This window comes from Acinonyx jubatus, chromosome B3 (assembly GCF_027475565.1).
Source record: "Acinonyx jubatus isolate Ajub_Pintada_27869175 chromosome B3, VMU_Ajub_asm_v1.0, whole genome shotgun sequence".
Taxonomy (NCBI): Eukaryota; Metazoa; Chordata; class Mammalia; order Carnivora; family Felidae; genus Acinonyx; species Acinonyx jubatus.
The window spans coordinates 83,918,452-83,943,874 of record NC_069386.1 but is presented as its reverse complement, the minus strand read 5'-3'; the positions used below and the strand labels follow the sequence as shown (position 1 = coordinate 83,943,874).

The following is a 25,423-nucleotide window of genomic DNA, read 5'->3' as shown; positions in this document are numbered from 1 at the left end:
AGAAAATAAGAAATTTCCAAACTGAAGGTAATAAGCATCAGGAAGGAGTAAGAAAGATCCCTGGAAAGTAGGAATAATGCACAAAAGAGTTAAATTCCAACTATTATCTCATTAAGCAGTACTAAGATGTAAGTGTAAGTTTGGATATTGAAACAGAGTTAAATAGACGACATACATAAAAATCAAATGGCTATAAATTCTATAATAGAGGAATAAGGGAACAAGTAAAACTTGAAATTTCAAAATCAGTGATGGCATGGACAGGAATGAGCAGTACCTAATTAAAGATGCTATTCTTATAATATACAAAGCGTGGTCCCAACTGTGTTTCCTACCAGTGTCCTGAATATTGGGGAAAAAACAAAAACAAAAACAAAACAACAAAATGTTCACACCTAGATGAAAAGAAGTGATCTGAAACTGGTTGCTAATTTGTTACAAAACAAAAATTTCTAGTTACCCTCTTATATTCTCCTTGAAAAGAGACCTAAGGCAAAAAATGCTAGCATTGCAAAGAATCGTGAATTTAGGTTAGGTATGGAGATGAGCGCAAAGAATCGTGAATTTAGGTTAGGTATGGAGATGAGTTAGGTACGGAAGGTTGCTCAATTTGGGATTACACATTGTGAAATCTTTCTCTGGATGTTTCTAGACATAGGCTGGATTATAAATTGTGTATCTTGCTGTGAACAAGGAAACAGACAGGATTTCTCAAGATCCTGTCAAGCCTCCTGATCTTTGGAAATGAAAGCCTAATTAAGAGGCTCCCAAGGGACAGGTCAAAGGCGTTCTTTTATCCCTACTGCCCCTATTCCACTTTCTTGATGCCTATTCTGCTCTTTTCATTCAGCCTACTCTAAAACTGAAGAATACATATTGTGCAAGTTTCCACCTTTGCTTTCTCTACTGTAGATGCATTAGACTATTAGAATTAAGAATTTTAAATCCCTCATCCCTTATCTCTACACTGATGTGTTTTGTTTTTGAATAGAGCTTAACATTAAAAATTCTTCTAAAATTTGTGTTCTTCAACTGGACCACAAAACTTTTTAATGTTAGACCCTGACTATAAGATTGAAAGTCCTTCAAATATGTTTTAATAAATCTGATGAATAATACTCTGTCAAATTTCAATTCGGATTTATGCCTTCCTTCTAATTCCAAAGATTGTGTTGCAGGCAATTACTTGGGTTAAAGGGTTAGAACTGTATTGACAGTGTCTCACTTTGAAAGTTTTAGGGTGAGCGTCTCTACAGTATCACCCAGAGAATAGCAGCTGATGCGCGTTTTAAAACTTGACATAATTATTTTGCAGATTTAAAGTAATTAACGTCATTCCCTTGATAGTAAATGAGGCATAGTAAAGCATCTTACTGTTCTTTTCTATCCTCCGCTCCCTCGCATGAAATATTAGCGACGTTAATTTGTGTAAGTTTTAAACAGCCCTGTAGATTCTACAAGGTTGTAATGTTCTAAGTATGACAATTCTATGTGAAACAGTTTTCCAATGTTTAGAAGCAGGTGTGGGCACTGCTGTATCCCCGACCTTTCTGCAGACCATTTCACAGAGCCATGTTAAAATTTTAACTTTTAATTTAAAAATTTAACTTCTAAAACTCTAACATTTAACTATGTTTCCTCTTACCATCACTGATAAGCAACATCTAAGAACCAAGACAGTCTTCAGATGCTAACACTCAGTGGACCACAGTTCCAATCACCAACCCAAATACCTTCTGCAACCTCGTTCAGGTCTACAATTCCCCGCTCCCAGTCCTCGGTGTGACGCTATAGCTGCACCTGATTGGTGCACGGGCTTGTCAGTCACAACGAGAGCGTGGGTCCTCGAAAGCCGAATCTAAATGAGACGCTGTGTTTTTACGTCATCTCCCAGAGACGAAAGCGGGAGGGGGTGGGTTTGTGAGCACAACTCGGTGGTGGCGGGGGTAGCCTGTGAAGGTGTCATGGCTGCTGTCGCTGAGCTTAGTCGCTCCAGCAGTGGTGACAGGAGTTTGGAACGGAGCTGCAGCCCTAATCTCTCCCAAGAGGTGCTCTGCGAAATCTTTCGCTCTCTGCATAGCCTGGTGGGACAAGTGAGTGGTGGTCTGCGGGAGTAGGGGTATGGGAACTATCCGGCCCCTCCCCCCTTTTTTCCTCTAGCGGAGGCGGGGGGCCGGGGACGCCGGCCGAGATCCGGCCTGAGTAACTGAGGCCGGAGGAGGAGCCCGAGCCCAGCAGCCTACGGTCGGAGCGAGGATGGCCGTACGGACTTAGTTCAGGATGGGTTGCAGACTAGATTTCCTTGCAACTCTTCTCCCCAAGAGTGAGAGAGGAGAGTGTAAGTGGAAAACCCGGCTCCGAGAACATGTTTGGAGAGAATGAATGTGTAAAAAGCTGTGTAGGTTGGGAAGGTGCCTGGCGCGTAGGACTCTCTTTCCTTCAGTCCATTCATTATTGAAATTGATAGGCTAGTGCGGCCTGAGAGTTTTGGAAAAGAGCTCTCAGCCTTTTTTGAGTGATTTGCTGTAATGAGTCACTTGGTTTTCTTTCTTTTTTTCGTTCTGGTCGTTGTGTGCATCTCTTACCCTTTCATACAAGGAGGAAAATAAAAGGAATTAATCTAAATACTTCTTGCATAAAGTTGGATGAGTTAGCCACGGTTGACAACAGTTTGCATCGGGAACTGTTGTTTAATCGTCATTTAATTATTAACTAATTTAACTGGCTAATAAATAACCTCTGCAGATATATCATAATAAATTGGGCTTAAATAAAAGTACTCCCTACACTCTTACAATTAAGTGACTATTTCGTTTCATGAAGTAAAATGCAAAGCATATTTTAAATGAGAAACACTTGAAAATACGTTTGTTTGCTTTTAAAAAGGAAAATCTTTTCTCATATTTTAGATGGAATATTTTCTAGCTCTAAATGTTTGTTGTGGGGTTGGTACTAGTGCGGGTAGCAGACTTTTGTGTCGAAGATAATGTTATCTTCCTTTATAAAAATGGATCATTTGTCTGATTGGTAAAACATTATTTTAAAAAGCCGTGGGTAGAGAATACATTTTTTTAAAAGTTATTTCAGTATTTAAAAGAAATTCTAACATGTCGCGACTTGCAAAAAGTACTACTCCAAGTTGAACATTAGTTTGGTGTAATGGAACAGTTATTAATAGAATCTGATAAAAGTTATAACTTTTGAACTCAATTGTTTGCCACGGACTTACTAAAAAAATTTTAAAGACTGGGGGACATAAATATTTTAGTCTTATCACCGAAGACCTGTACTGGTTTAACAGTTTAAGAATGTTTTATGACATTGGAATTGTAAGGTTTATTTATATTTAAATGTCAGGATGAAAAAAGTTTTTGCTCATCTATAATTTACATAAGGTTTTTTTTTAGTGATGAGATATTTTTTAAAGTAACATTAAGAAATAATTTAAACATTTCTTTTGAAATATTTTGCATACTGAATTTTTACAACTCATTTAAAAAATTTAAACATTCAGATATTCTGACGGTACAAATAGAGATGTGATTAAAGTTTACTTATGTCACTTGTCAAAAATGTTAAGAGTAAATATTTGGCGAGTTTACATGACACAGTGAAGGGACCATCTATACAAGTGTCAAAAAGTAAATCCTTGTCTCATCAATTAAATGCTAACTATTTTTTACAATGCTAACCATTTTGATATTACTCTTTATGTTTTGAGATGTATTCTTTAAAGATAAACATGAAAGCCACAATACTTATCAAATGGCTCCTGGAGGAAATCACTATTTACTTTTGCAACAAGTTTGCAGGCTGCATTTTTAATTATAAGTTTCAAAAAAAATGTCAATATGCCTAATTTCATTCTGCATAGTATCATTATATTGTTGGCTCTCCTCAGTAAGAAACAAAATTGAATGTTAAAAAGTATTTTCTATCCCGGATTTCAGATTTACTGATTTTAACCTTCTTGCTTGCCTCTCCATGGCCCATTTTACCAAGCTGAAGCATTATTTATTGTTAGCTTGGAGTTTCATATTAATTTAAGTTTTTACTGAAAATGCATATTTGTATAGGCCATATTAATATCGAACTAATACATTTTTGAGTGAATGGTTTACAATAACAAGTTCTGTAGGGTAAAAATGCATAGAACTCGTATTACTAATAGGGAATTTGTTAAGTAAATAGTTGGATATATTGGGATAATTTTATTTATTTATTTATTTTTATTGGGATAATTTTAAAGTTAATTTGTATCATGTGGTTTTCTTGAAAGACCAAATATTTTTAATTGTGCTTGGAAGGCTTACATAATCATGCTGAATTGAAAGGAGAAGAATATGATCCCAACATTAAGATTTATTTTCTATAAGTTATTTTCTCTAGAAAATTTGATGCTTTGCTTTGGTTGAGGATTTATCTGTGTTATCCCTAAACTCTATTATAACTAGTGTTTAGGGATAACTCTCTTATGAATAACACATAAATTTATTTTCAACTATAGATCTCTTACAGGACTGTAGAAGTACAGTAATAGTTTACTTCCATACGTAAGTTGTTGTCTAATGAAATTTTTACAGGCATTAAATAATATAAACTAAGATTAATGCAGTAATCTTAATGTAAAACCTTAGTTAACATAAACTAACCTTTGCCAATGCAGTCTATACAAAACTTCTATTTCTTTATACGTATCTAATATGGACCTTAAATGTTTCTTGTCTCATGCAAAGGGTGGGGGTGGTAAATTTTTGTCATATAGTATTCATTGAGTATAGTGCCTTTTTGGTAACTTTGGGTCTCTGGTTCTTTATTCAGTGATTCATCTTTTTGTTTTATTATAATCACAACTCATAACATCTGTATTTGAACTAATGTAACACTTGCCTTTATTTTGTACAAAATAGGACTTTTAATAAATGGTTTCTGAAAAAATAATTCTACGATGCAGCATATCTTTATAGTATGCTATAAACACATGTCCCTAGAAAAGTTTATTATGGTTCATTTTTATTTACTTAAGAGCCTAAATATGGAAGCTTTCCTTCTAAAATTTTCACTAATTTTGATACTAATTTTATATTCGGGTTCTTGGTAGTTTTCTGTATATAATTTTATTCTAACAGGTCACACATAGCCAACTTATAAGAAGTTTTATATGATAAGCCCTCACACAATACTAGAAAATACTATTTAACCAAAGATTTGGCCAGTGTTGTGGAAAAGTTTTTGTTTTTCACTTCAGATTCCACAGCTAAGTAATTGTTTTTTTATTTGAAGTAAATAAACATGCTGCAGTTTGTCCCTAGATTTTATAATATGTATGAATAATCTTGAGTTTTAAATTATTTTAAAAATTGGTTAAAGTTGAAAATGATAAAAATGTGATTCAGAAAACATCAGAGTAACGATGTATGCCAGTTATGTTTTTATGTACATATTTAACAAAAAGAAATGTTTATATCAGAACTTGCATAAATGTACCTGCCCCTTCTGTTTAATGTTCTGAGCTAGAAGTACTGAAAAGGGCAAGTCTTTCTTGCCTCTCATCCAAAGGTTTTAGATAATGAAGTATCAAAAAAAGCCTATCTTTCCATCTTTCCTGGACAGTTTCACCTGTGAGATGGTCCCATTACACAGACCCAAGAATAAAATTAGAATGAGATGTCATTGTGATTTTTTTCTATAAAAATTGCACCTTTCTTGGCCTTTTAAAATGGTAACTAGGTAGAGCATTTTAATGTATCATTAAAAACCTGATAACTTTGAGCTAAATAGGCATGTTACTCTAAAGAAATATTATTTTTGTGACATCCCATATATTCAGCTTAATCGTGTAATTTTTGTGATGTCGCTGGTTTGCCCCTTTGAAGCTTAACCTCAGAGATGATGTGGTGAAAATTACAATCGATTGGAACAAGCTCCAGAGCCTCTCGGCATTCCAGCCCACTTTGCTCTTTAGTGCACTTGAACAACATGTTTTATATTTACAGGTAAATTTCTTGTTAAAAATGTTAATTCAGTATTGAGAATAGAAATTAATTGCAGTTAAATTATAAGCTAGAGTATTTGTCAGGTCCGTCTTAACACTGTATTAATAGTGTTATCAGTAAAAGGTTACTTCAGCCAGATTAGATCTAAATCCGTTCATTTCCATAGTGATCTGGACAGTCTCAGGAATATAGTCCAATAGGCCAATGTGGCTATGAAGACTGAATGAATGCAATTCTATTCAATTCTAGACTTGTGCCGAAAATTCAATACAGTAGCATCTATGGTGGGTTATAATTAAGCAATAAGACACGGCAGGTGTGTGTCATGCTATGATAATGATTCCATGCCTTGGGTGAGTTTGGAGGCTCATGGAGTGCTTTCAGTGGTTCAAGAAGTGGCATTATCCCAGCATGACACATCCTGGAGTGTCTATTGCAATTAAACAGTTTCAGCATACTTTTTAAAAAGAAAGTAATTTCTGTGACATTAATGTCTCATCTTAGTAAGTAGCCAGTCACTATTTTATCTTTTCTTTTTCTTAACAGTTTGAAATAATTCATCCCTTATATTAGAAGTCAACATTGAATTATTTATAATAGTATTGCTATGTTTTATAATATTTCAGTTTAATAACTGAACTAGTTATTTGCTAGTTTCCAGCTGAACATCTCTGCAGTTATAACTGATGTTAAGTTTGCAGTTTCTCTCTAATCAAAGTATATAATATGAAGTGTCAAAAGGTAAGTGGAAGAACTGTTTGGATTGGTCATTTTATTGCTATTAGGATGTTATAAGGTTTCAGAAGAATAGTTGGTATATAGTAAACAACAGAAGCAAAATTATAGGTATGAAAAAATAACTGGAACATTGACCAGTACTGGTGTGTTTTGATTAATGGAGTAAACATTAATTCTCAACCCTCTGTTCAGTGACTATGGGAAATTTTAACTCTGTTTCATATTGAAATAGTTAACCCTAAGATTAAAGGACAGAAATAATGCGTTGTAGAACTCAATTGAGGCCTGATTGTTGGGGGGGTGGAGGGTGGAATTAGTGGTATAATTTACATTATACAATAGGGTTTTTTTGTTTTTTTTTGTTTTTTGTTTTTTTTTAATTCCCTCCAGTATAGTGAATGATAGGCATATATCTCTTTTCAGCTATGGAACTTGGGAGTTTTTATTTTCTTTTTAAAAATTTAATTTCGTGACCCAAGAAGGTACCTTGCCATGTCAGGAAAAGCCTGAGTGTTCACTCAGCATAACACCTATATATTTCATATCTATGCTGTCTCATTCACTTTGGCCAACTGCAGTTTCAAGTGGAGAATCTCCAGTGATACAGTGATAATGCAGGGCTTTGCTGAGTGAGAGCACTGGCTCTCATGTTAAGGAGGAAAAATACTAAGCCTTAGTGTTCTGAGGAGGCATTTGAATGACATGTTAATTAAGTGGCATTGGTGCCAGAGGCTGAGGCTTTGATTTGGCACAAAATAAAAGATGAGTGACAGAATGATTCCCTCAAAGAAAATTTTAAATTTCCTCAGGTTTGTTTTCTTTCTTTCTTTCTTTCTTTCTTTCTTTCTTTCTTTCTTTCTTTCTTTCTTTCAAACAGATTTATAGCAAATGATAATGGTCACAATAGCAGAGAACAGCAAACACGTGATCAGATCTATGTATCCTGATATGCCAACTTTTTATATTTTGTTTGATATTAAATATTGCATTTACTTAGCAGAAATTTATATAAATATATTAAATGTGTAATTAATTTTGATTAGTTTGAACCTCTGCAGATGGAATTGTGTTTTTCTCAGCCTTTTTTAGCAAAACTTCAGCCTCTGATTAAAGAGGAGAATACAACTGTTGTTGGAGGGACAGAAAAAACAGAAATGGGGAATAAGAATGAAGTAAATGCCAAATTTCCCATTAGTGACCTACAAGAGGAAGAAAAGCACAAAGATTGTGATTTAGGAGATGTGAAAAAGACACAGATCCATGTTGATCCAGAAGTAGTTCAAATAAAGGCTGGAAAAGCAGAAGTAAGAAGTTTTGTTTTTTTTGGGGGGGGGGTATTATTTTTTAAAATCTTATGCTTGAATTGTTAAAACATGCATACTTATTGTTTGTAGATTGACAGACGAATATCTGCATTTATTGAAAGAAAGCAAGCTGAAATCAATGAAAACAACGTGAGGGAATTTTGCAATGTTATTGATTGTAATCAAGGTAACTACCTCGAAGAAGTTAATTTTCATAGGATTTTAAGCACAGTTTTTACAGTTGCTCTGATTTTTCATTTGTTTTTAAAAATGAATAACATTAAACCAGTTTATTTCACAGGTTTATTTAGAAGCTAAGGCAGCAGAATTTCTTTCTGTTTAATAATACACTACATTGCAAAAACAGGTTTCATTTTAGTTATGCAAAGATCAAATGCTACACACAAGGGCTACCACAGGTGAAGATTCTTTTAAATTTCCTTTAGAAATGAAGATGAAGTGTGGGTGGCAGTGTTGCTTAGTCTCCCAAGAAGGAACTAAGCTATATAAATTTCAAGCCTGTAAATGTACTTTTGAAATTATGATGTTAATACATAAAGTGAACTTAGTAAAGTTAATACTCCTCAAGAGGGAGCAGTTTTCTCACTACTCATGAGCTGTTTGAAATGTTTTCTGTCACGATAAAAAAAATTGTCATGAAGACTGTGGTGTCTTATGCTTTCTTCCTTTCTCTCACAGTGCATGCATTTGCTGTTCTTTTTATCAGATTCTCCTTTTCCTTTCCACTTGGTGCTATAGTATATTTACAAATCTGCAGGTATGCTGCAGTATACAAAATATTGCAAAGCACTGGCATAGATCTTACTCAGGCATCATAGTAATAATCAGAACAAGTAGTTCTTAGAAAAAATTATGGAGAAGAATTCCTAATTGGAATGAACATTTTTCTTGTTGCCTCTACCATCTCTTAGCTAATTATTATGAATACAGAATTGTGAGATGAACCTAGAATTGACACTTACATTGGTATACTGATTCTCTTAATAATGAAATAATACAGGCTCAAGTGGGTCCTGAATTCAGCCTTTTCTGCTATTAACATTATACATGCATATCTCTAGACTTAGTAAATTTTCCTGTTAGCTTTTCAGAACAGGTGCAATAGTGGCAAAATCTCAGGTATTGCAATCCATCCAACTGCAAGCAACCCATGAGAAAGGGTTTGTTGAGGGAACAAGCACATGTGTCACTAATGTTATTCCTCTGTTCTCCCTGCTAACTCTATTATTATAAACCACCAGGGGATAGAAATTGACAAGAATTGAAATGCTCAGCAGGATTCCTTGGCCCATTCAATCCCTTGCTGGCTCAAAACAGTGCTAGCAAGAATTGCTGTGAAGAGTGGCTAGCACTCATACATTCACTATCTTCACACCATGCTGAATTTCTCACTGATGGGTCAGTTAATCTATATACATGGAATATAACTCTGGAATGGATGATAGCTTCTTTTTTTAACCCTTAGCCCCATGAAATGTTAGAAAAAGAATGGAGAAGTGATGGCCCTTTGAACGTATATTGAGGTATCTCAAAAAAAAAAAAAAAGGAAAGAAAAAGAAAATGATTCTGTTTACTATCTATATAAAAGATAAATTTAGAATATTCACATAATTTAATTTGTCAGCAGAACTGTTACGGAAACTCAGACTGAAAAAATATGAATGTATTATAATGTGTTCGTGTATTCCTTTGATACCTGTCAATCTGACTGAAACAAAAAATATTTTTTTTTGAAAATCAGTTTCCATAGGGAAAAAAAGAATTTTCCCTCAGTATCTCTTTTACCATCTATTTTTTATTATAATATAAGGGGAAATTTTCAGGAAATTTACTGCAGTGCATGGCTTAATGTCATTTTAAGTGTAATTTCATAATATTTGACACATTTATGTTTCAAATTTATTCATGTTAGGTTAACATTATTCCAGTTTTCCCCTGGGTTTGTAATTAATTTTTGATACCTAATTTGAGAAAGAAAAAAAAAAAGCTATGCCTTTCAGCTTAGAAAAAATTGGAACAAATTTTTACAACTTATTTTTCCTAAAATTGTACCTTTAGACAGGAACAGTCTGGAAAGAGATAGATAGCTTTTGGGATTCTGAAATTAAAATGTGTTAAATGTATAATTAATCCTTTTTATTAGATGATTGCTAATTTGACCAATAAGTAATATCAAAATGCTGTATTTTTTTAAAAGGCATTTCGGTAAAAATAATGAGTTCTATTTATTTCTGTGATGAAATAAAGGGAATAAAGTCTCTTTGGCTTAAAATTAAAATGCTTTCTATAATATATAAAGTATTTTCTCCAAAGGTCCAGATGGTTTGGGTGGATATTGGTATTTGTTAAAAAATTATATTAAATTATGCCACTGAATGCTGAGGACTTTTCTTTCTATAAATGTAAAAATTAGGTACGATTAAAGCTTATAAATTTTAGAGGGTAAAGGTCACTAAATTTTATCCTGAATAAGATGGTAATTTAATTACCGTTATTTGAAATGATAATTCTTTTATTAGTAGCATGTTAATATGAATTATCGGAAGTCTATCAAAATCTCATATAGTTGAAGTTAAGAATATATTTAAACCTTTTTTTTTCAATATATGAAATTTATTGTCAACTTGGTTTCCATACAACACCCAGTGCTCATCCCAAAAGGTGCCCTCCTCAATACCCATCACCCACCCTCCCCTCCCTCCCACCCCCCATCAACCCTCAGTTTGTTCTCAGTTTTTAAGAGTCTCTTATGCTTTGGCTCTCTCCCACTCTAACCTCTTTTTTTTTTTTCCTTCCCCTCCCCCATGGGTTCCTGTTAAGTTTCTCAGGATCCACATAAGAGTGAAACCATATGGTATCTGTCTTTCTCTGTATGGCTTATTTCACTTAGCAAGGAATATATTTAAACTTATACTCATCTAAATTCTCCTTAGAAAACAGTTGTGCAAGAACTGATGCCATTTTTACTCCTTACCCGGGATTTAAAAGTCATGTAAAAGGTAAGTATCCACTACATATCTTCATCACTGACAGAAGTTTATTCTCAATTATAAACAAAATGGAATAGAAATCACCTTCCTATCTAAATTTTGTTTATTTTAAAACACAAAAAAAGTCTTGCCTTCATACTTGGTTTGGTTAGATGGTCTTTATAAAGTACTGTTAGGGAGATAGAATTTCTGACTTTGGAGCGTATTAAATTTACATTTCAAAGTTTCTTAATTTAGTTTCTAGAGTTGTGAATACATATGGACCACAGACTAGACCTGAAGGAGTTCAAGGGTCAGGTCATAAACCTAACAGCATGCTCCGAGATTGTGGTAATCAGGCTGTAGAAGAACGACTACAAAATATTGAGGCTCACTTGCGATTGCAGACGGGTAAGCAGAGTGCTGGGCAGTGCCCTAACAAGGTACCTTTGCAAGTAGTTAAACTACACAATTTACTGAGTCACAGAATTTTCATTGAGCACTTGCCACGTACAAAACATGCTTCTGGTTGGTATGAAAATGAACAAAGCATAGTCTACTCTCAAGGAATCTACAGTTCATGTGTTCAGGTTCTCCCTCCTCTTGCACTTCTCACCAATTTGAGACTGTTAGTAGAAAGGGAACAGATTCCAAATAGATCCTGACACTCTCAGTTTATTAAAGTCATGGATGAAAATTAATGTAGTCTTTTTCCTGCCACCAGTGTCATAACTTAACCACGACTATCACCCACTGTGCTAGGTACCAAGTATTGATAAATGTGATCCTAGTCCCCAAAGATCTTTCAGTGAGGAGAAGCATATAACTAAGTAAATACCATAGGGGAAATGAACTAACATTTATTGAATAATACTAAGTGCCAGTCACTCAAAGTATTATACATGTCAACTCACCTAATATTTAATAGTACCTTTGTGAGGTGTTGGTGCTGTTATTGTCAGATGAAGAAACTGAGTTCAGAGAGCTCAAGCAACAGGCCCAAGGTAGTAATGACAACTCGAAATCAAACCTCAGTCTTAACTGGCTGTAAAGCCAGTCTCCCTTCTCATTTAGTCACCAGATAACTGTTGATTCTGTCTTCTAAATATCTCTCAAACCTACCCACTTCTGTCTACTTCCACAGCTGCTTCTCTAGTTGAAGTCACTGTTCTCTGCCTGAGACTGATGGAAGGATATTTGCTCGTTGCTTGCCACTAGTCTTCTTTCTCTTCTTCCTCAAGACCAAATCTGGACCAATGGCCAAACTGCTTTTTCTGAAGCTCAAATCTGATCTTGCTGCTCCCCAGTTAAAAATTCTTTAATGGTTTCCTGTTGGCCTTACATGCATACCAAACTTAGTACTTATATATTCATTCCACAAATAGGTATTAAGTTCCTACTGTAAGCCAGGTACTGTTCTAGGCACTGAGAATACATGTAAACAAAAATTCTAGTAATAAATTATATGCTACACAAGAAGAGCTACAGAGAAAAGCAGGTTGACCAAGAGAAGAGAAAGGAGCTTAGGATGGGAGGGGATTATAATTTTAAATAGCACGATGTACTCCTACAGTTCCAGCCCCCTCTGGGCTTCCCAGCTCCTACTTATTTTGCTGTCCTTAGGGCCTTTACCAAGGCTTTTTCTTATGCCCATGCTTTCCCCTCCTGATCCCAGACTGTTATGGATTGCCCATTCATGTAGTCTCAGTAGCACGTGGTACTCCCTGCCCTCCTTTACAGCAGTTAGCACAGTTGTGTTTGTTTAATATCTATGTCCCTTGCTAGATAGTAAGGTCTGTGAGAGCAAACTGTCTGCCATGTTCATTACTTTGTGCTTAGCACAGTGTCTGGCAAAAAACGGGTATTCAAGAGGTTTTTAAATGAACAATTGCTCATTTCCCTTTTCAGATGTATGCAAAGTACAGTGGGCACAAAGTTAGTGTTCAGAACTCTCAGGAGAAATCAAGAGATGGTATCCCTGGTGAAGTGTTATTTGCATCCTTGAAGGATTAGTAGGAATTTGTCAGCAGGCAGGAGCAAATTATTCCAAAAAGAGGGAACACCGTGTGCAAAAAGTACTGAGGCACAAAAATATGGTTAGGGAATTTCTGAGTCCAGTCTAGCTGGAGTATTTGCCGGATAGAAATAGAAGATAGAAGATGAGAAGGAGTAAATCTTTGAGGGTAATAAGAGATTAGCATTAAATATTAACCCCTCCCCCAGAAGTAAATTCATTTAAAAAAACAACTAGATAAAAGGATTGATTGGCTTATTAAGTCTAATAGTATCAAGTAGTTAATTATGAAAAGTATCTGTTGAGGGCCTACTATGTGCCAAGTACTATTTTAGACACAAGGGGGACTGAAATGATATAGCTGCGGTCCTTAGCTTCAAGAACTTCACAGTCTGGGAGAAAGAATAATGCTGAAGTGGAATGTTACGGGGGCTATGAAGGAAGGACATGGTGGGGCACAAGGAGCCTCCATATGAAGAGATTCAGGCAGTGCTTCACTGATTCAGTGAAGTTTGAACTGACTCTTGAAAGATACAGAGGTGAGGCAGAGGACATTCTAGGTAAAGGGGGCAGCAAGAGCAAAGTCAGTTGAATAAGTTATTCATTTTGCTGTACTCAAGAGCAAGAACAACCAAGATCCTAAGATAAAAAAATTCTGAAAAAAGAAACCCATTTCTAGAGTTTTCATACTTCAACAAAAGTTGATACTTTTGATAGAAAATTTGCCTGTATGCTTTAATTGCATAATGATTATCTAATTATATATTCATTCAGTCTGTAAATACTGAGCACCTGTTTGTGAACTGATGATTCCTAGGTTTGTGCAGTGCACAAGCTGCACAGCCATACCAATGAACACAACAAAATTTTGCCCTCCTGGAGCTCACATAAAAGTGGAGAAACAGGCAATAAAACAAAATATATGGACTGTAGTAGTAATATATGGAGGTGGTAGTAATGGTTTGGAATAAAATAAGGGAAAGAATAGGGAGTGTGTCTGTGGGGAGGTTTAGCGTTGGTATTTTTTAAAGGGTGGTCAGAGAAGTCCTTCCTGATAAGGTAACTTTTGAGCCCAGACCTAAAGTTGGTGAAAGAAAGCTTTGTGTAGGGAACCACAGGTGCTAAAGCTGTGAGAGTATTTGGCCTACTCAAATAACAGAAAAAAAGGAACCAAATGGCTAGAATGATAAAGGTGTGGGGAGAATGTCCAAATTGTTTAGGACCTTATATACTACTGTAGAGGCTCTGGTTTTTAGTCTGAGTGAGATGCAAAGGTATTGGAAGGTTTTGAGCAGAGAAATGACACTATCTGACTTAAGTTTTAAAAAGATCATTGCTGTGTTGAGAACAGACTGGGAGCAAGGCAGAAACAAGAAGTCCAGTTTGGAGGTTGTGGTAATCCAGACAGAGATGGTGGGGGTGTAGACAAAATGGTCACATTGATGTACTGAGAAATAAAAGGATTTGGGATATAATCATAACATTGAAATTTGAGTAACTTTAACTTATCTTCCCCCTCCACAGAAAGTTTGTTAGGAATTATGATGAAGCTCCTAAACATTCTTTTAGGTTAAAGGGGAAAATGTGGCATGTAGGGAGAAATATAACTTGAAAGTGATAAAGACATTGCAGTCACCAAATTGAACTGTCTGTGGTCCCCATGCATTTTTCTCCTCACAAGTAACTATCAAAATCTGTCAGAAGTACAAATTGTCCGATACAGGAACTATTCAGTAGCATGTAATAAATTTAACATATAACAAATCTTCTAGAAATATAGGAAGCATAAATGGGGCTTGGGGAGAGGTGTAATATATCCCACAGTGTATAACATAAAAATATGAGCTAAGGATTTCATTTTATTTTACTCTTGTTCGTTATCTTCTGAGGCTTAAATATTTCCCATTCCTCTGCACAAGTTTCTCTGCATAGTATTTTAAGAATAAATATTGTAAGAAGAATTATTCAATAGAATCTCAGAATTTTTTTAAATGTATTTAGGTGGTCCAGTGCCAAGAGACATTTATCAGAGAATTAAAAAACTTGAGGATAAAATCCTTGAATTGGAAGGCATCTCTCCTGAATATTTTCATTCTGTAGTAAGTATAAGTGTCTTTAAAAAAATAAATATTTTATTTTATGATGCTTCATCATATAACAAACAATTCACTCATTTATCTGCTATATGTGAAACACTGGTGGGTTGTTTGGTTTTTTTTTTTAATGTTGAGAGAGAGAAAGAGAGAGAACACGTGCGAGCGCGTGAGAGGGGAGGGGCAGAGAGCAGGGGTGACACCAAATCCAAAGCAGGCTCCACATTGTCAGCACAGAGCCCGACGCAGAGCTCGAACTCATGAACCGTGATCATGACCTGAGCCGAAGTCTGACACATAGCCAGCTGGGCCACCCAGGTGCCCCATGTGAAACACTGTTTTAGTAATTCAAAGATAGAGGTGCCTGGGTGTCTCAGTCAGTTAAGTGTCCGACTTCGGCTCAGGTCATGATCTCACAGTTTGTGACTTTGAGCCCCACATCGGGCTCTGTGCTGACAGCTCGGAGCCCGGAGCCTGCTTCAGATTCTGTGTCTCCTTCTCTCTCTGCCCCTCCCCAACTTGTGCTCTGTCTCTCTATGTCTCTCAAAAAATAAATAAACGTAAAAAAAAAAAATAATAATTCAAAGATAAAACATAGTCATATGTAGGGAATTACCTACTTTTTAAAAAATTATGATTTTGAATTTTGTATTTAGACTCATAATTTTTTTTAAAGGGGTAGTTTTATTAAACATTACCCAAATTCTCAAACTTCAGCCATTTTCATGGCATAATATATCAGCCTAGGTAGTTGCCAATCCTGTCACTTACGAAAATGCTATCTTATAGAACAAAGGCTTCCTCTGGGACCCTGCTCTGTCAGTTATCCTTTCTGTCTGTTTAATCCCTCACTGTCCAGACTCCTTCCCTCAGCTCATACATGTTTACATTTCTCCTCCATACTAAACAAACAAACACCTCAATCTGCCACCCTTTTTCTTTAGCTTAACCACCAAACTTTTTGAAAGACTAGTCAATGCTTGTCTAGTTCCTCAACTCTGGCACTTATTTATTCATTCATTCATTTTTACCCTTTTTTCCAAGGACTTTAAGAAACGGTGTTGTACTGATAAGTCTCTTTTTGTCACATCAGCAGGTTTCAGACAAGTGACCCTGAGTTCACTGTGTTATTTTACTCAGTCTTCTGGGGTGATTATACATACACCTGCCTTTTCTGAGGTTTTATTTTGTTTTTGTTTTTTTTCTTTTTCTCTTTTTTAAAGCAGTGTCATATTAGAACTTTTCACCTGAAAGTGAACAAAATGTCATCTAAAAGTGAACAAAATGTTTTAATTTACTAAATTTTTAGTGAAAATTTTACTAAAACTCCTGGGTCAGAAAAACTATGTAAAATAACTCATATTAGCATGAATCATTTATAAGTCACTGGTGAAAATATATTTAAAATTATTTTAGGTAAACCAGCAATCTTTCCAAAGTGGTGAATTAGGTATTCGAGTAAGGTAAAGAAAAGAAGTATTTCCAGATGAAGAAGGCAGGTTTATATAACAAAAGTGAGCAATGAAGCTTAAAGATCAAGAATTTAAAGAGTTTTAGTGATTTATTTCCCTCAAATGTAAAATAAGGTTTATTGAAGTTCTAAAGGCTGAAGCAAGGATTAAATGAGGTAATACCAGTCAAGCACTTAGCACACTGTCTAGCATGTGGTAAAAACCTCAGTAACTCTGCATTTACTTAGTTTCAGAAACCAGCTATGAATATACTGTGTCATATGTAAAATGTGGATAAGTCATACAATTCCTTTAGCCTTCAGTTGTCTAATTTAGAAAATTTCTTGGTTATATTACATAATTGCAAAGGTTTTTCCACTTTTAGGGTTGTTCTTTGAATGTATCTTCCTAGAAAACTTGATAAAGATTTTATGCTTTTTCCTAAAACAGTCTGCCATAAGTTTTTTTTCTCCATTCAAGTTGCCTTCATTAAGTAATTCCTAGGCAGATTATTTTTCTAGTTCAATTTCATACTTTGTTAATATAGCTCTTGTTAACAACAGAACTGATCTTAACAGAGAATATCGTAGTATTGGATGCCTCCAGAGAGACCTTGCTCCATCATTATTCTCTTTGTTTTTGATTTATAAAGCTTAACATCTACCTGTTACTGAACTTGATTAACAAAAGAACAAGCCCTTCAAATCATAATCTTGTTTTGGGGATGTCTTATACACAAGATAGAATGTTTAGACTGTTTTGGTTAAAGAGGTAGACTAGTCAGATTGTAGAGGACCTTAAATACCATACCCAGAAGTTTAAAGCATTTAAAGTTTAAATGCTATTGAAAGCATTTGAGCAGGGAAGAGACTTGTGCAAGTTACTCAGAAGATTTATCTAATACTCTGCGAGATAAATGAAAAGGGAGAGACCGAGAATAAGGAGACATTATTATACTAGCTTAGATATGAAGTGAGATTCTGAACTAAGGACAAGAGAGTGTGAATAGAAAAGATTAATGCAAGAGGCATAGAGCAAGGGTGAGTCAATTTTCTGGTTGGAAAAATTATACTATCGTTGACAGAAATAAGAAAATCTGGAGGGGGAGTTATTTTGGGAGGAAATGTGAATTTAAAGTCATATCAGGATATGCAGATAGAAACATCAGGTAAACTTTTCAAGAGTAGGACTTAATACTTCAAATAATTGGGAAAGTCTGTAGAGGTGATAATTAAAACAGAATGGGTAAAAGAACACTGGGATTGTCAGAGGCCTTAAGTCTGAAACTTGGTGACAACTTTAGGAGCAGGAAGCATTATACATGCAAACAGGATTGGCCTGTATGTGTTAGGTTGCCATACTTGTGATAAAACTAGTACTCTAAAAATATATTTCCAGATATGTTAAACAATATATATTTGATTAGAAGGATCACTTCTGGATTAGTATTACAAATGACAAGTCCAAATTAATAGTGAGCTACAAGGAAGGACAAAACACTGAAAAGGTTTAAACATTCATATTAACTCTATCATTAAGGCCTATAAATAAACATGGCACAGGCCCAATGGCACAGGCACTCACCCCTCCTAAACAGAATGAATGTGCCATCTCTGGGAGCCACACTCTTCACTTAAAGTAGGTCCGGCTCTAGGAACATCTGTGGACATGGGCAGAGTTAAAACACATACCCTGTAGAGGACATATACTCATCACTCTCACCATCCTCATGCTGGGAGTACACATATGGAAATCACGTATTTCTACATATCTTTCAAAACTGTATAGAAAAGAGTACATACGCTGTACAGTCTTCTAGCTTCTAAAGTTAGTAAGGGAGGGGTGCCTGTGGCTTAGTCAGTTGAGTGACTGACTTCTGCTTGGGTCATGTTTTCATAGTTCGTGAGTCTGAGCCCCATGTAGGTCTCTGCACTGACAGCGAGGAGCCTGCTTTGGAATCTGTCTCCCTGTCTCTTTTTGCCCCTCTTCTGCTCATGTGCATTCTCTCTCAAAAATAAATAAACATAAAATAAACTTAGGGAAAATTGAGCCCATTATATTTCTTATGGATTGAATTTTTATAGAAACTGAATTCTGAACTCTGAGAATATTTATCTGTGTTTATTCCAGATTTACATGTAGATGAATTCTAAACACAGGGAAGACTCATAGTTGAACAGAGATTGGTTATCATGGGTAACATTGAAGCACAGCATATGAAAAGGGAAAAGCTAACGGAAAAAAGATATAAATTGCATTTGGTTCAGGAACAAAAGTAAGTTACGTAAAGTTCTCTTCAGTTATGAAACAGACATAAAACTCCAAAACAATGTATATAAAGCAGGAATTACAACAAAGATTAGTGTTTTGTTGTACCTTTTAAAGTAATAGTTCTAAAGGTCTTCATTCTTCACATTCAGCGTGATAAGATTTGAATGGGATAATGTTTTAAAATTTTTAAGGGCATCCCTTAATAGACATTTAAAAGATAAAATCCTTATTAGTATTTCCAAAGAATTATTACTGATTTTAAATTTTGACCCTTGAAACCTCAAATATAACATGCTTCACAAATATATTTTTATAGCATTGTTCATTTTACAGCACTTACCACTTACATCTTTACACATCTGTTTTTTACACTATATTTTGAACCTCTGAAGGGCAGGAACTGTGTCTTGTTCATCTTTGAACACATAGACCATAGTAGGCATTGAATAAATGTGTGAATGGATAGGGTTTGGCTGCTAGTTCATTACTGGACTTTTGAAGGTGTGTTACCTTTGTTCCAAAGCACTGACTAGGTGGATCCTGAACCTTGTCTGTAATGGTAACTCCTGGTTCTGAAGGTAAGTATAGGAAGAAGGGAGTCAACTTCATGTGCACAGGCCATGTACGTGTGAAAGTGTGTCATGGGCCTGAAGCGTGAGGTAGTAACTGGATCTGGCTAGAAAATAAAACTGCAAACAAACACATTTTGGAGGGCCTTGAAGGTCACACTAACCAGTTTGCAATTCTGGTGTCACTGGTGCACAATTAAGTTTTTGAGAAAGAGAAACTTGTTCCTATCTGGTGGCATTATGAAGTTTGAGTTAGAGATTAGAGTCCAGAAAGATAGTTTAGGAAATAGATCATTGTCCACACCAAAAAGAAATCTGAATCACGGTAGTGGGATGGGACCACAATGGAAGAAATACTTAAGACCCTACACCTAAACTAAGCCCCCAAAACCACATTTTACTGTTTTTAAGTTACTGAATCTGATGTCCTTATTATCCTCATTCTGATACTTCTCACTTTGGTTTTGTGATATAATAATAATCTGATTGCTCAATGACATGGAAACTGTCAATATTTTAATAGACTAAACTGTTAGGAAGACAAGGGGAAGTATATTTTAATCGGTGTGTAAAAAGGCACCCCTTGGGAAGGTAGAAGACTGAGGAGTCATCTGACCAATATTAAACCTTAAGCCCTTACCTGCCTATGGGCCCCATCACAGGTATCCAGCTTAGTTTGGCAAAGGAAGGAACCTGTTTACATAAACACCTTTCCCCCCATATTTAATAATTATAGTACTTCGGGGCACTTGGATAGCTTAGTTGGTTAAGTGTCCGACTTTAGCTCAGGTCTTGATCTCACAGTTCATGGGTTTGAGCCCCAAGTCGGGCTCTGTGCTGACAGCTTCAGATTCTGTGTCTCCTTCTCTTTATGCCCCTCTCCTGTTCATACTCTGTATCTCACTAAAAAATAAATAAACATTAAAAAAAAAAAACAATTACAACACTTCATGATTTCCCACTTACTGTAACTACTGATAAAGAAGCATACCTCAGTATTCTTTGAAACAGCTTTTGACACAAAGGAAAATGAAAGTTTTTACCTTTTATTCTAAATCTTAGTGGTCAGAAATATTCGTGAGAAATTTTTGCCACCTACATTGACAATTTCTTTGTCAAATATACCGATATACTAATTTGCCATTCAGAAGCTTATGGTTCTGTGAAACTAAGAAAATCTAGAAATTCATTTGGCCAAGGTTTAAAAGGCTCAGCAGCATGTCAGTGAGAATGTTGTCAGCTTAAGTAATAGAGATTTAAACTTAAATTAGCTTGAACAGCATGGAAATTATCTTACAAAGTAGGAAGTTCAATGGTAGTACACTCTTCAGGGTTAATTGGTTCTTGGGCTAAATCATGGTTGTCAAAGAATTGGGCTCTTTCCCCCTCAGCTCTGCTTGGTATTGGCTTTTCCCCCAGTGGCAGATTGCAAGACAGCTACTTTCAGGTGTCCTATTCAGACACAGCAGTGTCCAGAGGAACTGCCTCTTTTGAAGGCTTTCTCTTAGAAGTGAGAAAGCTTTTTCCAGAAGCTCTCTCCCGAGTCTCCAGCAAACCTCTTCTTACTCATTGGCCACAACTGGGCCCATGTCCATTCTAGTCGCTGACAAGACCAGTGGGATACGATCAGCATTCCCGAGTCCTATAGAGGAGCAGTGGGTAGCTGCTTGTACAGACAACTACAGTGATCATCAGAGTCAACCAAGGATGTGTGTGTTTTCACCTGGTACTCCAAATTCTGTTTTCCTCTATTGCTTCACTTGTTCAGTATCCTGAAAGGCTATAAGAAAGGAAACTAAGTAGAGAAAGTCCCCACAGCGTCTCCTTCCATAATTATTCCCCCTCATTAGAAGCTGGGAATTAATGGGAATGTGTGTGTAGCCAGGGAGGAGCATGTTGCTTTGATGTTACTACTATATAGTTTTTTTTTTTTTTAAGTTTATTTACTTATTTTGAGAACAGAGAGAGTGCTAGCAGAGGAGGAGTAGAAAGAGAGAGGGAGAGAGAGAATCCCAGGCAGGCTCCTTGCTGTCAGCACAGAGCCCAACTCGGGGCTTGATCTGAGCATTGAGATCATGACCTGAGCAGAAATCAAGAGTCAGATGCTTAACCGACTGAGCCACCCAGGCACCCTATTACTATATACCTTTAAGATCATCTTTTAGAGAGTATCTTCCAAGATACAAGGACGCAGATATCAGTGGCAGATAGTGCTTGATGAGTTCTGTGGGCTTTGTTTCTGCCAGGGTTCTCTGTGTTGTGTTCAGTATTCTATAAAGGAAAATTGTTTATATTTTCTAAGCATTGATTACTTACTTTCTTTTTATCTAGAGCTTTTCCGGAAAAAGAAGAAAAGTACAACCACCTCAAGTAAGTTACTGAATTCTCATGTGGCTTCTGAAATAGTTGGATAAATTTTATGCCTCTCATCAATAAAAGTTTCTACACTGGTTGTTTTTAGATCATACCCTGGGATTCAAGATTGAAAAAAAAAGGGGGCAGCATAAATTAATGAACTTGAATTAAATAATTTTATTTCAAGGGTAAGGAATGATTCATATGAGTCATATAAATGTGAAAGTATCTAGCTGTTAATTGTGGCAGAATGTATCAATTACCAAATGCAGAAAAATAATAAATGCTAGGTAATTTAAATCCCCCCCATCTCAGGAACCCCAAGATTAAGAGCCCTATGCTCTACAGACTGAGACAGCCAGGCACCCCACCCACCCCTCCCCCTTTTGCTGACCCTACTAATTAGCAGCATCTAAATCCAAAAAGGATGTTTGGCAGAGGTTGACTTCAGCCTACCACTGTCCACAGTCCTACTATATTAATTAGTTGAATCTTAATTAGTGAGGTTCTCATAGCTGTTAATGGTAGTAATGTAAATTTAAAGTTGGAGAAAACTTAAAAAAATTTTTTGGTTTATTTTTGAAGAATAGTTTTCTACTTATTTTTTTTTTGTAAAATTTTGAATAAATTTCTGAGAGCATCCGTGTTTTCCAGGAGAGGTAGTTGCTTGCAGTTGATCCATCAAAAGAGAATTTCTAGCAGTTAAGCTAATCCTAAAGTTTAATTTTTTTACTGTGAGAATAGTCAATTAAAGGAAAAGTTTTTACAATCCTTTCAAAGTGAGAGTAGTCAGTTAAAGAAAAGTTTTTACAATCCTTTAGAAGTATCCAGGAGAGCTTTCTCATTAGGAAAGAGAAAAAAAGTATGAAATATTTTAAGCCTTGTTATTTTCTGCCTATCTGATATAGCCAACATAAATAGTTCAATTTAAGAATTATTCTTATGGGGGCACCTGGGTCGTGCAGTCGGTTAAGCATCCGACTCTTGGTTTTGAGTGAGGTCATGATCTCACGGTTCAAGAATTCGAGGCCCTTGTCAGGCTTTGCTCTGATAGCACAGAGCTTGCTCCTCCTGTCTCTGCCCTCACTCATGTGTCTGCGCTCTCTTTCTCTCTCTCTCTCTCAAAATAATAATAATAATAATAATAACATTTAAAAATTATTCTTATGAAGGAAAAAAAAGACATTTACTGTATTGTCAGTATTTCTAGTTCATTTAGCCCTTTATCTGCATTAAGATACTTCAGAGTCTTATTCAGCAATTTCTATTCTTGTTTACAGCAGAATTATTCACTGGCTGAACTTGATGAAAAAATTAGTGCCCTCAGACAAGCCCTGCTCAGAAAATCAAGAGAAGCAGACTCCATGGCTACCCACCACCTTCCATGAAAAACTCCTCTCATTCTTGTCATTTTACTTTTTTTATATGCATGTAACTTACAGTGCAATTAATTAAGTGGATATGTGTTTATCAATGTAACTTTCCTTCTCTGAAATCAAGGTTCTTTTCATGAGAGTCTGGCCTGCAGCAGGTCATCTGCAGATATTCCAGTGAAGTTTGAAATGGTTATAAGGTGTGGAAAATAGCATTGTCGGAACGTGTCCCCTTCTGTTCTAAAGGAGGTATTTTGGAAACCGAAAAACTTAATTTCAAAGCACATCTTTTTGTGTGTGTGTACATGCCACAGAAAGGATGATTTATTTTGAATAGTGATATTTAAAAGGACTTTATATTTGTAACATCAGTGTTAACCAGTTTTTTTGTTTAAATCAGTACTTTGTACGTAATAGGCAAGAAGAATTTACCAACTGAAATGAATTTTAAATGAATGCATACTTTTTTTCCCAAATGCCAACTTTAATGTAAATAAACAGTAGACTCTACCTTTATCCCCTTACTGTGTGACCTTTAGCAAATTAATCTCTCTTTGTATCTTAATTTCTTTATCTGTAAAATGGCATTGATAATAATAAAACCTACGGTTGTCATGAATAGGTGAGATCATGCATATACAGCTTTTGAAACTGGCCCAAGGGCAGTGCTCAGTAAATGTTAGCTATTATTCCAGTATAAAACCAAGTCTGTCTTTGAAAGTGTTTAGATGTTACAAATAGTCCCTCTCTCTTGACAGCCTCACTTTTTTACAGTGTCCCAGTTATGTTAGGCAGCATATGTATTTCTATAGTTGCAAATTAATCATTGAAAAGATGCAGCTACAGTCAAGGAGCAGATGTTTAGGTCAAGAATTGTTTTGGTTGCAAGAATCAAATCAACAATTTCCTATTTACAAGCTATTTTAGGTATAAAATAGCTTGTAAATAGGAAATTGTTGAATAAAAAAATCTGGAATTTAATTATAAGAAGTATAGCTGGACATTGTGGTACCTAGGAGGTCACCAACAGTTCATCTCTCTCTGTCTCTAGCTGCCTCTGACTGTTTCTATGTCTAGTTCTCTGTGCCCTACCTTCCTTCTTTTCTGCTCTCCCTCTTCCTCTCTTTCCCTCTGTCTCTCTTCTTCGTTCTTTTTCTCTTACCCCTAATCATCTATGTGACTGCTTTATTCTCTGTGAACTGATTTCTCTGAAGGCCTCTTCATTACTACTTGATAGTAACTTCATTACTCCATACAGGGTGACATGTTAGCCCTGTCTCCATAGCCTTGGCATTCATGCCTTTGAGTTGACATGGTGCAAACTCGAACCCAACTCTGCAGAACCTCACAACTCCTCTTAGATCTCACTCAGTGCGATCAGGGGTCTCTATCATTTGTGGCCAGGATGATGGGGCAGGACCTCACAGAAATATACAGTATGCACACAACCTTGCACAACCATTTGTGGAAGCTTTGAGAATGGGGGCACCAGGTAAAAGGGGCTTTGAAATCATTCCCAAGAAGTAGCTGTGGACTAGGTCGATTCTACTAACATTTTAACCACTATATTTCTTCTCTGTGGAGCAACTCATCCTTCAAGATCGTCTTGCCCAGCGTAATCCAGTATTACAGGGACAGCTGCAGATGACTGCTCCTCAGTCTCCATTACAGTCTGGTCATTGTAATGATCCTGCCAGAATGACCTCCTCTGGGTTTACTGGCACATTTACTACCATCGTGCCAATAACAACAGGAAAAAAGTCAATAAAAGTAAAAATGAGGTTGACTTAGAGGTAGAGAAGAAACCTAGAAAACAGGATCACATACTGGTCACTAGTCTGCCCCGAAATAAATGTCTTGAGTCTGTTTCTTGACCCTCTTGACAGTAGAATAAGTTCCCAAATCATGCCTAACAGTCCTAGGATCTGTCCACTAGAAGGATTTCCTTTTACCATTGTCCCCTTCAAGCCTCCTCTCTCCACTTTAGTAAGTGTTGTCCGGTGCCAGCATCCTTTCTACTTGAGTTCAAGCCTCCAAAAGAGACCAGGACTAAACATGTTGATTTGAGTTGGCATAGGTACTTATTCAAGACTAAGGTTCTGATGATCACTACCCCAGAATTTTAGAGAGTTTTCAATCACCATCTTTCTTGAGTACATCCTTGACTGAAAGTCAATGCTAGGAATTTCTGTGTGGGTAAGTTTGCTTCTTTAATTACCAGGCTACCTAATGACCATTTCCTCAGGATTTTTGTTAGTTTGGCTCCTCT

General features: G+C 36.0%; 1 protein-coding gene and 1 long non-coding RNA gene across 13 annotated transcripts in view; one reads left to right on the top strand and one right to left on the bottom strand.

Moving 5' to 3' along the window:
- LOC113601288 (uncharacterized) overlaps nt 1-1,953 on the bottom strand; it is a 79,877-nt gene extending 77,924 nt beyond the window's left edge. For both annotated transcript variants that reach the window (XR_008299375.1, XR_003422463.2), the window contains exon 1: nt 1,646-1,953. This is a non-coding gene — a long non-coding RNA (uncharacterized LOC113601288). The remainder of the gene's footprint in view (nt 1-1,645) is intronic.
- On the top strand, nt 1,898-23,664 carry MBIP (MAP3K12 binding inhibitory protein 1). Of its 11 annotated transcripts, none has more exons than XR_001428628.3 (10): nt 1,907-2,093; nt 5,877-5,996; nt 7,814-8,038; nt 8,129-8,225; nt 10,993-11,058; nt 11,287-11,439; nt 15,044-15,141; nt 18,717-18,861; nt 21,758-21,796; nt 23,062-23,162. XR_001428628.3 is itself a non-coding variant. In XM_015061580.3 (9 exons), exons 1-9 carry the CDS (start codon nt 1,965-1,967, stop codon nt 23,167-23,169), a joined length of 1,035 nt encoding a protein of 344 aa, XP_014917066.2. In that variant the 5' UTR covers nt 1,898-1,964; the 3' UTR covers nt 23,170-23,664. The 11 variants fall into 11 exon arrangements, 9 of the variants coding, with proteins under 9 accessions (XP_014917066.2, XP_014917068.2, XP_014917069.1 ...); XR_008299372.1 differs by having other exon boundaries at nt 23,065-23,143; XM_015061580.3 differs by lacking the exon at nt 18,717-18,861 and having other exon boundaries at nt 1,898-2,093; nt 23,062-23,664.
- The last annotated feature ends 1,759 nt before the right edge of the window (nt 23,665-25,423 follow it).

Excerpts from the sequence above, each read along its gene's own strand:
- MBIP (XM_015061580.3), top strand. The coding sequence starts at position 1,965 with ATGGCTGCTGTCGCTGAGCTTAGTCGCTCCAGCAGTGGTGACAGGAGT. Across the intron at positions 5,997-7,813 it reads AACATGTTTTATATTTACAG|CCTTTTTTAGCAAAACTTCA; the intron begins GTAAATTTCTTG and ends TGTTTTTCTCAG. Across the intron at positions 8,226-10,992 it reads TGTTATTGATTGTAATCAAG|AAAACAGTTGTGCAAGAACT; the intron begins GTAACTACCTCG and ends AATTCTCCTTAG.